This window comes from Gavialis gangeticus, unplaced genomic scaffold (assembly GCF_001723915.1).
Source record: "Gavialis gangeticus isolate Ggan-Ray unplaced genomic scaffold, GavGan_comp1, whole genome shotgun sequence".
Lineage (NCBI taxonomy): Eukaryota > Metazoa > Chordata > Crocodylia > Gavialidae > Gavialis > Gavialis gangeticus.
In genome coordinates this window covers 23,334,401-23,347,579 of record NW_017728993.1, presented here as the reverse complement: position 1 = coordinate 23,347,579, position 13,179 = coordinate 23,334,401, and the positions used below count along the sequence as shown (strand labels likewise).

The 13,179-nt window shown below is 39.3% G+C and overlaps 1 protein-coding gene across 1 annotated transcript in view; it reads right to left on the bottom strand.

Moving 5' to 3' along the window:
- Positions 1 to 13,179, bottom strand: part of EFCAB14 (EF-hand calcium binding domain 14) — a 24,287-nt gene that overhangs the window by 10,515 nt on the left and 593 nt on the right. Inside the window, exons 2-4 of the mRNA XM_019501357.1 lie at positions 10,469 to 10,617; positions 7,143 to 7,288; positions 3,932 to 4,030 (exon numbers count right to left, since the gene is read on the bottom strand). Coding sequence (XP_019356902.1) covers positions 3,932 to 4,030; positions 7,143 to 7,288; positions 10,469 to 10,617 — 394 coding nt within the window. The remainder of the gene's footprint in view (positions 1 to 3,931; positions 4,031 to 7,142; positions 7,289 to 10,468; positions 10,618 to 13,179) is intronic.

Genomic DNA, 13,179 nt, shown 5'->3' with positions numbered 1-13,179 from the left:
CTAGCACTACGGAAGAAAGACTTGGGGGTCATCACTGACCACAAGATGAACATGACCCGGCAGCGCGATGCTGCGGCTAGTAAAGCGACCAAAATGCTGGCTTGCATCCACAGATGCATCTCATTCAAATCCTGGGACGTCATTCTCCCCCTGTACTCTGCCTTGGTGAGGCCGCAGCTAGAGTACTGCATCCAGTTTTGGGCTCCACAACTCAAAAAGGATGTGGAGAAGCTTGAGAGAGTCCAGAAGAGAACAGGCGCATGATCAGAGGTCAGGAATACAGACCTTACGATGACAGGCTGAGAGCCGTGGAGCTATTTAGCCTGGAAAACAGCAGGCTCGGGGTGATCTGATGGCTACCTATAAGTTTATCGGGGTGACCACTGGGATCTGGGGGAACGTTTGTTCACCAGAGCGCCCCAAGGGATGACAAGGTCAAACGGTCATAAACTACTACAAGACCGTTTCAGGCTGGACATAAGGAAGAATTTTTTTTTTTTTTACTGTCTGAGCCCCCAAGGTCTGGAACAGCCTGCCATCAGAGGTGGTTCAAGCACCTACACTGAACACCTTCAAGAGCGAATTGGATGCTTATCTTGCTGGGATCGTATGACCAACTGACTTCCTGACCTTTGGGCAGGGGGGCTGGACTCAATGATCTTCCAAGGTCCCTTCCAGCCCTAATGTCTATGAAATCTATAATAGAAGTTAATGTATACTTATTATGTGCCATCAGTTGCTTTTTCTTTCAAGGGATTATAAACTGCATGGAAATGGCCTGCTTGGTTCATTTAGAGTATGCAAAACGGTGTAAGTTTAGAGCATTTAAAGCCATTCTGAGAAGTCTTGCATTTAAAAATTTTAAAGCCACTAATCAATTTTACTGCCTCATAATATTGTGAAAATCATTATAAAATAGCAGACATCTAACTTGGAAATTCTGATTACAGTGTGTGCACTATAGCTGCTTTTCATAATTTTTTACCAAGCTTACACTAAACAAAACACTACAAATGATCTCATGATGCTGGCTCACTCTTTCAGGCAAATTATTTTCCACTTATAATTGTTTTTAAGTGTCAATATAAAAAAAACCTACAAGTGGAATTATGCTGGAAAAATCATCTTAATCTTCATAACAAGTGATGTAATTTCATTTTATACTGATAAAAGTCAAATGAAATACTGATTCAGGGCTGCAAGGATAACATTTGCAACCACGTCTGTTAAAGGACCCTCATGGTCTAAGAAAGGTTACTTTCTTGAAAGCAAGGTGCCCCCCCTTCCCCATGGAACAGACACATTGTTATAGTATATCTTTTTCGCTTAATTCTGTAGACATGAGTTTTCATGGATAATCTCCCCACCATGTTCTAGTTTACATTAACTAATAATCATTTGGTGCAAAGCCACATGAACTGTATCTGAAAGAATATCTACTTAAAGCCAAGCTAATGATATTTCATAGACTCATAGAACAGCAGGTCTGGAAGGGGCCTCCAGAGACCATGTGGTCCAACCCCATGCATGAGACAGGATCACCCCTATCCAAAACCATCCTAATAAATATCCACTGTCTGTCTAACTTGCTAGCAAAATGAATCAACTCCAATACAACCATAAGACATAACACCCTAACTTGCTACAGGTAAAAGCAGGGGGGCAATGTTTTGATGACACAAAGGCTGTTACAATATGCAAAAGAGATCCAAGGAAGGGGAAGCGGGGACAGCATGACCACCAACTACAGGGAAAGGTAAAATCCCCCATAGCCTGTATCAGTCAGATCACAATGTAAAATTCCTTCCTGACCCCAAACGTGGTGACTGGTCTGACTCAAAGCAGAAGGACAGGACCCTCTTACCAGGAACCTCCAGCTTTTAGTCTCAACAAGACCAATGGCACACCCTGGTCCAAAACCCCAGCCCTGACTGTGGCCAACATCCAAAGCTTCTGAGGAAGGTAAAAACCCTGCCATGTAGCAACAGGAGGAGAAAACATTTCTTCCTGGTCCCGTGTGGCAGCCAAAGCCCAGAAGCATTGGAAGTACTCAGAGTAGAACATAGGCATAGCTATGCCTAGGTGTTCCCTAACTAATGCTTGTCTTTTTGAACACCTCCAATGATGGAGATTTCATAACACCCTTAGGCAATCTATTCTACTGCCTTACTGTTTTAATAGTAAAGAAGCTTTTCCTGATATCCAAATCTAAACCTACTTTGTTGCAACTTCAAGCCACTGATCCACCTGCAACCAGAGAGAAAAGGTGTTCTCTTTTTTTATGGCAGCCCTTCAGATAGCTGAAGACTGTTAGGATGTCTCTTCTTAACCACTTTCACCACTCTAGAGGAAGCCTAACCAGAGCTGAGCAGAGAAGCACCATCACCTCCCATGTTCTGCACTTAATACTTCTCTTGATGCATCTCAAAACTGCATTAACCTTTTGTGCAGCTGCATCATACTGGAGACTCATATTGAGTTTGTGACCAACCAAGGCTCCCAGATACTTCTCCAGAGTGCTGCTCATTTTATATTTATAATTATTCTCCCTGAGGTGCAGCATCTTATATTTGTCAGCACCAAACTTCATCCTGTTAGCTCAAGCCCAACTTTCCAAGCCATCAAGATCCTTCTTAGTTGCACTCCTGATCTCCAAAGTGTTCTCACTCCATCCCAGTTTTGTGTCCAAATCTTTACTACACACACTGAACAGCACTGGGCCCAGGATGGATCCCTGTGAGATTCCATGTGAAACTCCCTGCCATTCTGATATGGATCCATTTATAATTAACTTTTGCTTGCAACTCCAGCCAGTTGTCTCTGCACCTTATAGTAGTTTTGTCTAACCTACATTTTCCAATTTTGTTTATGAGAATGTCAGGTGGGACTTTGTCAAAAGCTGTGCTGAAGTCCAGCCACACTCTCTTAATCCACTCAAGTACTTTGTTAAAGAAGGAAATCAAGTTTGTCTGGCATGATTTGTTCCTAGTAAATCCATGCAGGCTACTTGCGATCAGCCTTTCCTCCTCCAGCTGCCTGCAAATACAACTTCCCTAACATATGCTCCAGTAACTTCCCAAGCATTGAAATGAGGCTAACTGGTCTGTAGTTCCCTAGGGCCTCCATTTATACCTTTTTTTAAAAGGGTACTACATTGGCCCCTTTCCAGTCATCAGATGTCTGGCACATCTTCCATGATTTAATGTACATTATTGCCAAAGGTTTCACGATGTCCTCTGCCAGCTCCTTCAGTACTGAGATGAAGTTCTTCAGGCCCTGATGATTTGAATTCATTCAGGCCCATCAAAAGCTCTCCGTCTCACCTCATCCCTCATCTTGTCCCCTTGCTTATCCACATAATCCCCATTAGCTGTTTGCTTAAATTTTTTTTGTGAAAGTGACCAAGGCAAAATAGCTTTCAAGCAGCATTTTGTGTTAAGAGGCAACCTTGGCTTTTTAACAGTGAACCAAGGAAGCTGTGGGTCTTTCTTTTTTGGCAAACATACTTATAGAACCTCTCCTTGTTGCCTTTCACCTCTCTGACCAGGTGCAGCTCATTTTTTTTACCTGCGCCTCTGTGCCTCTTACTATTTTCTGGTATGCCTCCTTGGTGACCTCTTACTGCCTGTACATTTTTCCTTTTGCATTTGAATCATTGTACAAGCTGCTTGTGCAGACACATTGGTCCTTTTACTATTCTTATGCTTCCATCATGTCAAACAGTTTTCTTTTGGTCTTCCACTACTGTACCCTTTAGAAGCTCCCAACCCTCCTGGGCACCATATCACCATGCTTATCAACTCTTTTCATATAGGTATATGAACCTTGTCAAACTTCAGGAATTCCTGAAAATTTCTAATAGTTTCTGTAGTTAGCTGCTGTTCAGAGTTATAGTATGTTGCCAGTCAAAAGCTATATTTGCAATACTTACCTTCTGAAGTTCTTCTACTGTGACAGGAAGGTTAATCAAATCAGCAGCAGACTTGATATTGGCTTTGAGGTGATTTACTGCTGAAGTCAACAACAAGATCTACAAAGCAGAGAGAAGGACTTAATTAGTAAAGACATGAGAGCTCCTTGTTTTGATCTCCCCTAACCCTAATGACTTGCAACTCATGACTGACCTTAACCAAGAAATAGAAGCGACTATTTGGGGCCACGTGCTCTTCTTGCAAGTGCACAGAATCCCCAGTTCCATCAGTCATCACCATCATGCAGGCAAGAAGAACAGGCAGGTCACCCTAATGTTTGTGGCACAAATGAACCCCTCTCATAAATCAAAACAACTCCAAAAGTTCATTGGCTAGGGCCTTGAAAGTCACAGAGCATCTTCACCACAAATCTTTGAATTCAAAAGGCAGAGCTCATAGTGAACCTATCAGACTCCCTAGAATGCTTTTGTTTAGATGAATAACTCCCTAACGTTATTATTATTTTTAGAAAGATCTGCCCTTCGCTTGCATAGTAAATCTGCTCACTAGAGTTGTGAGGTCACTTTGTTGTATTAACAGACTGTTTAAAATTATAAGCATTTTCTCCATTTCCTGCAGGTTTCATACAAAATGAGTTTATTTAATTTACCAGAAAACAAGAAGAGAGCAACTGTTTGGATGGAGATGGATATGCCTGAAAATAGGACCTATAAAAAGGAAATACCATCTTACATTATTCACAAGACCACCAGAGAAAAAAGAAACGTTAATGCTTTCTGCATTAATAGAAACTCCTTTAAACACACGTCTTCAAAACCGGACACTTCCAGTCTGAATACTTTTTAATCCTTTCAATATTCAACAAATACTTTTCTGTGATTACAACTTCAGATATTTTTCAGACATTTTTATTTCACATGGGAGTCACCTAAGCCAGAAGAGCAAGAAAATGAATGGCTAAGATGTTAGAGAACTTACCTATATAAGAAATGCGGGTTCAGCTTCCTGCCCTGTGTGACCTTAGGCAGGTCACTTCAGTGCTTAATACCTTTCAGTACCTGGCTCTAATCTCCATGGTCAAATCAAGGGGTTTAGCACCAAAAACACTTTTTGGAATCTAAGTCTTCATCTCTCTGCCTCACTCCTGGAAAGCAGGGATAACAGCAATGCTCTTATGCCTTCAGAAGTTATTAAGAGGCATCCTGATACTAGTATGATGGGTACAAACAGGTTATCAATAAGAATACACTGAACACCATTGATCTACGATTTCTACTGTAAGTTATAGATAGCTGTAAGCCACCCTGAACCTTTTTGGGGAGGGCAGTATACCCAAATAAATAAAACAGCGCTACATTAAAAAAACCCCAAACAGCTCCATTCCTTACATTCTGTTTAAAATGTTGCTCCTACCATAAGACTCAAAGCTAATGCCCTTTATCTTTGTTTTCAAGATATTTTTTAGTCTGTATCTGCCTGTTTCTATAACAGAAGCTCCCCATGAGAGAAAAAAATTACATAAGCAAGCAACTTTTGAAACCAGGAGATGTGCTGTCATCTAGCTACATATTTGGTCACTGTTGTCGGGAACAGGAAGATACAACTCTGCTGTCTCCTCCCTTCTAAGCATGCTTCTAATACTCACAAAATGCAAGTCATGTGCATAACCCAGCCAGAAAACTTAGTTGCAAAATTAGGACAGTTAAAATCTGAGCAAGACAGAGAGAGATAGAAAGAGAACTTAGCTCACAGGTAGGTTAGAAGCAATGCACCAAAAGATGAGTCAATCAAACTGGCTCAAAAATATGACTTATCCAAGTTACAAGGCTGGCAATTAGTAACTAAGCGTCTACAAGTTGTAATCATTTGCTAAAGATTTCGCTTTAAAAGCAGTTCATAGTCCTTTGCAGTACAAAATCTTTCGAGGTGACATTTGATAACCTCCACTTGTTAAACAGATGAACTCACCATGTTTCAATAGTAATAATAAACAGCAACTAAGTGGTTTCTCACACAGAAGAGATATTAATCCTGCAATAAAGTGGACCTGAATTAGCTGGCTCACTACATCTACAGCTGCACAGATGCAAACTGAAGATATTCATGGGGTAAAGCTGAATTCTCAACACTTATTTTTTGAGACAGCTTTCCTCTGCAGCTTAGGAAATTAGGAACAGTGAAATTAAGATTCAGCCTAATTGATCAAACTATAAAATCCTGTAAGTGACTAATACCAAATGTCAAGATTCTTTATAAAGTTTTGTAATTACCTAAAGATACAGACTGGTGCTTAGTGGACTTTAAAAAAATCCCAATAGATGTTTTTATCTGTAGTCACTTTGGGTCAGATGTTTCTAGTTACTTAGGTGACTACCTTATCCAATGCAAATGGTTTTTAAAAGCAGTCAGTTTCACAGACTTATAATACATCTCTACCCTACCTCAAAACAGATACCCAACAACTATGCTAAGATTCTTACCAACCAGTTTTAACTTGGAAGTTTGATTAAAATTTGATCCGTCAAAGGTTCAGATACTCAGCTTCATTGGTTTCCTGCCCTGAGCAAGGGGGGTGGACTTGACCTTGTGAGGTTCCTTCTAGCCCTGAATTTCTGTGAATCTGTGACTTCAAATAAGTTATGACATGTACCACCTCAGAACGTGCATCAGGATGTTACCCATTAAGATAAAGAGCAATTTGTTTCTCTTGCAATACTATAAACTTGGATTATGATTTCGGCATCTTTCTGCCCCTTCACCCTCTGTGGTAGCCACATATGCCAATTCTCTTCTCTCCCCCAGCACATACAGAGGAATAAGTGAAAAGATCATATTACTCAAGAATATGAAAGCACCTGTCAGATTTAAGCCAACTCATTTAATATTTCACCATTAGCTGACCAAGGTCCAGTCATTATTTTTGATCCATTATAATATTCTCTGGGTGAACTTTGCAAAGCTAATGAGATTTCCATTATTTTCAAGGAAAACACATGGCAAGTTGTACAGCTCTTCTCAACTTTGCTTTAAAAAGTTTGGCATCACTGGACATAAGGTCTGACATCAAGTCCTTGGGGAAGTGGTTGAGAGTGTGCTTGTAAGTAGTTGACAACTCACATTTACATTTTAGATGAAGCATAAGTACAGCTCAGTTAGAAATATTTCAATATCTCAGATCCTTGTTTAGAATGGTGCATTTGTTCATATTACCTGTTTATTGATTTCGGTAATATTTGTCCAAATCTTGTTTAGCCCCATGTCTCCAGTCTCGATTTGTTCTAGCTGCTTTTGCTTATCAAGCAGATCTTCATTTAATTTAGGAATCTCTTGGAATGATGATTTTTGATTAGACTCCACTAAAAAGACAGAAAAAAAGAGAGCGCCAGTTATTAAACAAGGTGTTTTACCGTTAACATTTTTTACGTAAGTCACAACCGACGACATCAAGAACACAGCACTGTCTGCATACGAGGTATTCAAGATTAATCAGAAAAATCCTTTTAAAACAATAGCATTTTTCTAATCTAATAGTATTCAATGCTTACACTTTGTAGAGGGCATGACTTTGGAAAGGTCAACTAAGCCTGGTATTTTCTGGTAGCTTCATATTTTGGTTACTTTTAAAAATCTATTCATGTAGCACTGAATAACTTGTTGTTTTGTTATCAAATCATAGTTATTTCATATAATCCAACTATGATACAGCACAAAACGCACAATTATAAGAACTGCACCACCACAGTGAAACAAAGTGAAACTGGACTTCATTTCCAAGCATACAAATACGATGCATGACCATAATGAAAATTCCCAAAGAGATTATGGGGATTTCCAGTCACATGAAGGAACAACAGAGTACTGAACACAGTTAATACCACAAACAAACTGCTTTTACTCGTACATTAGAAGTGTGCCAGTACAACAAATCGACAAAGAGCAACTTCCTGAGTATAATGATCTGGAAATAAAAATAAATTAAGTAAACAGTTAAAGAAAAAATAAGTGAGGGGAAGATTAGGAAGTTAGTTAGTTGTGGGAGTTAATTCCTAAAAACAAAAACAAAAACAAAAAACAAAAAAAAACCCCACCCAAAAACAACCTTGATTTTTTTTTTTTTTAATAACATTAAAAAAAGAGAAAACAGATCTCAGACCTAAGCAACCTATATAGGTTTCACAGGGTGTCTCTTTTTTCTTTTCTTTTTTTTTTTTTTTAAAAAAAGAGTTTTCTTTTTTTCTTTTTAACAATTTCAAAAATAAGATTTTTTTTTTTTTTTTTATATATGCAGACTGGCAGATTAATTGGGCACTTCTAGATTATTCACTTTAATAGCTCACAATGAAATGTGATAGCTTGCTATCCTCTTAATTAAAAATTTCAGGATGCCTTGCAGGTGAATATTACTGATTTCAGACTTTTATTGGTGTTTCTTATCATTCACCTCAGTGACCTGCTTCAAGTTTCTATGCTGCTTTGAAAATTAATTTTATAATGATTTTTAAGCTTCAGTCAGCTGTCCGTGGTGAAAACACTTCAGTGAGATTTTTAAAATGATCTATTAATAGTTAGATATTTTCCAATATTAAATTGTTACATTCAAGTGAAAAAAAATAAGATGGTGTCAAAATCCTTTCGACAAAACCTGGTTCAGCAATTAAAACGACAACAGTTTGCATACCAGCTCCTAATTACAGCAAGTCCCCAAATACAAGATTAAAAGAAAATGGTTAATTAAGAGAAAATCTTTGTGAGGCAAGAACAGATAGGGAAACAGATTTTTGTGGCCAGTTGTAAAAGTATAAAGCAAAGGTGTTTTCTTTTCACAGAAATACTGTATTTATTCTCAATTCAATTCCAGGAATGTATAATGAGAACAATGAGATATTGTTAAACTGTAAAAGAAAGAAAAAATAAAAAAGCAAGAATGGTCTTTCTGATTAAAGCCCTTAAGTAGGACTCAAGAGGATGAGGGTTTCTTTCCAAATTCTGGGCCAGACTAACCTGTACATCTCATGGTCCATTTATAAGAGATGGATATTAAAAGCTTCTTTACCAGTCTTTATCCATCATATCTATTTAGACAGTTTCTGCCTCCAAGAGGAAAATTTCTGGATTTGTTCCATATTCTGAGCAATAAATTAGAGCCCTGATAAACCTTTCCATGGTAAAAAACCCAACCAAACAAACGTAGAACTGTTAAGTACTCTGATTTTTCCATCAATGTTCCTTGGAAGTGGATAGTATAAAATTAAGTGCTCAAGACAGGTTTGCAACACAACTACTAGTGAGATAGTTTTTCTTAATATCCAACCTCAACTTCCCTTGCTGCAACTTGAGCCCATTGCTCCTTGTCCTGTCATCCGACTCCACCAAGAACAGCCCAGGTCCATCCTCTTTGCAATCCCCCTGCAGGGAGTTGAAGGCTGCTATTCAATCTCCTCTTCTGCAGGCTAATTAAGCCCAGTTCCCTCAGCCTCTCCTCGCTAGTCAATTGCCCCAGCCCCTTAACCACTTTTCATTGCCCTCCACTGGACTCTCTCCAATTTGTCCACATCCCTTCTGCAGTGAAGGGCCTAAAACTGAACACACATGCTTAAATATTATAGTTTGATACTTTGCTCAGCACTATTTTGAATAAAATCCTTAAATCCAAAACACTAAAAAAAACAACAACAAAAAAAAAACAAGCAAGCCACTAAAGTAAGTCTATAAATAAAACCCAGTTTTCCTGAAATACGTAATTAACAGACAAACATGCTCGTGCCAGCATTAAACAGGAGATGATGACTAACCAATAAGAAATACTAATCCTGGAAGATCAAGGTTCAACAAAATGAATTCCAAGTTTTAGGAAAATGCAAAAGCAACCAATGTGGTACTGAAATGGTACATACAGCACAAAAACAGGGACAGGACTGAGATTTGACAGAGCAGGCCAAAGGAACAAAACATCTTCCATTACTTTCAGTTCAGTTGGAAGAAAAAATAAAGACTATTTTCAAACACAAAGGATTTTTCTTCCCTTTTTTTTTTTAATGCTGCTGCAACCATATTAAAAACCAAATAGTCTCAAAACCATGCTGCAATTCAGCACCTAAGGCACCATGAAACATCCCCCAGCAATTCTCTCTTGCACCGCACATACCAACTCCAGAAAACAAGGCAAATGTGGCTACCCAAGAGTAAACCCGAGCACAAACCCAGTGCTGCTCTGACGTGGTTCCACTGTCTCCTATGACATGCTCAAAGTGAAGCAAGTGACAGGAACAGCTTCATGTCAATACAGTTACAGCCTCAAGGAAATCTTTTCATGCTTTATGAGAATGATATCTAATTCTCTCTATGAAAGTCAACAGTCAGCTGAGGTGCGAACACTATACAACCAGAACTTGTCAAGTAAATAGATCTGAAGCATGATATAGCATGCTTCATTATGCACGACTGCTTCTCCCAACAGCTAGCATCACAAATAGACAAGTTTAAATTGATCACAAAAAACAAACACAAAACAAAACAAGAAAAATCCCAATACTTACTAGTTCGAAACTTTTCCTTTAGAGCATCCAGATCTTCCTTAAGGGCAACCTGCATCCACACTAAGCCAACGCAAGCTACCACACAAGCAGCCAGAATGACAAAAGCACATAGTGGATAACAGAACTTGCAGCATCGTAGGTATTCTCCCCTGAGGAAAAAACAAACAAATGAAAAAACGTTACTTATCAGTCTGCAGAGGAAGCAATAAAGCAATGTTCAAAATGTGGGTAAAACTGAAGTCCGTATAACTCAGGGCTGGCCAACTTACGGCACATGTACCACAAAGCAGACCGGGGGCAGGGGCAGGTAGCACAGTGGCAGACAGGGCAGGAAACAGAGCAGCAAGTCTGGCAGAGAGCAAAGGGGAGGATGCAGAAAGCAAAGCAGCAGATTAGGCAGGCAGCACAGAGCAGGAAGATGGAAGCAAAGAGGCAGACTGGGCAAGAGTGGCACTTGAGAAGTGTGCAAGGCTAATTTGTGACACGCCTACCAAAAAGGTTGCCCCTCAATTATAACTGATTCCCTAATAAAATAGGGCATTTGCTTTGGTTGAGATACATATTTATTCTTGGAAGTAAGCGTCCTTAAATCTGAGTAACAGAACAAACAGTAGTGGAAAAAAACCTCATCTAAAACAGAATTTACAGTACAATCAACTCCAAGACTGAAAATAGGTATTCCCACCATCCTTTGTTTAACTGTCATGTTTCTGCTTTGTAACTTTTCTACTCTATTACAATAGATTGACATTAAAGAAAAACGAAGTTTAAGATTTTGGAAAGGAGACATCAGCAAATGGTCTGACAAGCTGTTTTCGTAAGAAAACGCAAAACCTTCTATTATTGTTCTGAGCCGCAACATTCAGATTTTCATGACAATGTTGCTTTGTTATACTTAGACTTATAAATAATTATTACTTGAAATGAACAATTCATTTAGCAATTTATAGTAGCAATTTAATGTAGTAATAGTACATTAGTAGTAATGATGCAGCTCAATAAATCTATAAATATAGAAGAGTAGATTATGTGCAGCTTGTACGTGCATATTTTGCAAACTGTGCTCAACTTGATTAACCACCGCTTCAATTCCACTTTATTACTCATGCTGGATACATGGTCACAACACACAATAAAAACTGAAGCTACTTTAGGTTCATTTCTACTATATCCATTACCCACAATCATTTAACAAGGACTTTCTAAAGATTATGTTGCCCATTACTGACTTTGTAAAAACAAACAAACAAAACCAAGTTCCAGAATACCTTAAATCTTAAATGAGCTACACTGGATAAGTTTTAAAGGAACTGTATAAACTGTCTGACAGGTAACTATGTCGCAAGGTTAACTACTGCATTCATCAAGTAATGTCAAAAGAAGACAGGAGTAAATGAGAAAACTCTTTTTCCTTAGAGGCAAAAAGGATAATAATTCTCTAAGCATTAAGGAAATAAAAGGTGGTGTCCAGGTAAAAAAAAAGAATAATTAATAAACAGCAGACAGAAACCTATCGTGCAGACATATATAAACTAGGTGTATAACTAATTTGCCCAGTATATGCAAAAGTGGAAGATTCCAAGAGAAACGTAAGCAGTTTAACAAAAGAAGAAAAACTAACAGTGACCGTGTTACACAGCAGCACCAACACAGGAAAAAAAAGTTACCAAAAATAAGTGCACACCAGAAAGACCGTATCACCAACAGGACAGCATTAGCTAGCTACAAATTAGTTGCACTGGGTACAAAAACAAGGTACAAGAAACCAGAGGAGGATAACAGTTGAGATTTTTGGAAAGAGGAAGCCCACGCAGAAAAAAATATTTTTCCCTTTGCCAAGAAAGGCCTGAACTAGAAATTAAAACACAAAATCAAGATTTGGCCTGTATATGCCAGCTAGCAGCCGTCAGCAGGTCTCCTGAGCCCCAACCTTTTTAGGCTCAATGAATCCCTCCTTTGATGTGAGTCAACTCCCAGAAGAGGTCAACTCTTTGTTTTCACTGATTTTTGAGTGTGGAGAAGTGACATGGCAACTGCTCCACTGCAAACAACTCAGAAAGCCCACAGCCCATCAGGATCAGTTACAACAGGATGGACTTTTCATGGCAGTCTCAGGGCTTATCCTGTGAGTTACATTTGCACACCCAACAGCTTTGCAAGGTGAGACACCCATGGCACCCTGAAAGGATCTCAGAGCACCCCGGCTCTCCCCGGTTGAAAAATCGCTGGTTTCAAAAAGAGGGTGGGTTGAAAGCAGCATAGAGGTGTCCCTGATAGAGGAACTAAAATTAGACCTGCAGCTTTCTAATTTAAAAAAAAAAAAAGAGAGAGAAGAAAGGAAACTGCTGAAACCAAGAGCCTATTTTGACTGTGGTGGGGGTGAATAACAACAGCTGGAAGAGGAAGAGGGCAAACAAAGAAAGCACAAAGACAGTACAGGAAAAGCCCGTAAGCCAGGGAGCAAATACAGGAGGGCAAAGAGCAGGAGCAAACCCCTGTGTGTTGGGGGTGCAGACACCCCCACCTCTCAGGACACCCTCAGTGCCCCCCAGCGCCATTACAACACCCCCGATCCCACCCCCAGCCCCATTACAGGGTGTCCTGAGGGGGAGGCAGAATCTGCACCCCCAACAAGCGCAGATTTGCTTCTGCCCTTTGCCCTCCTGTATCGGCTTTCTGATTTATCGACACCCCCAACCCCACCCCCATTA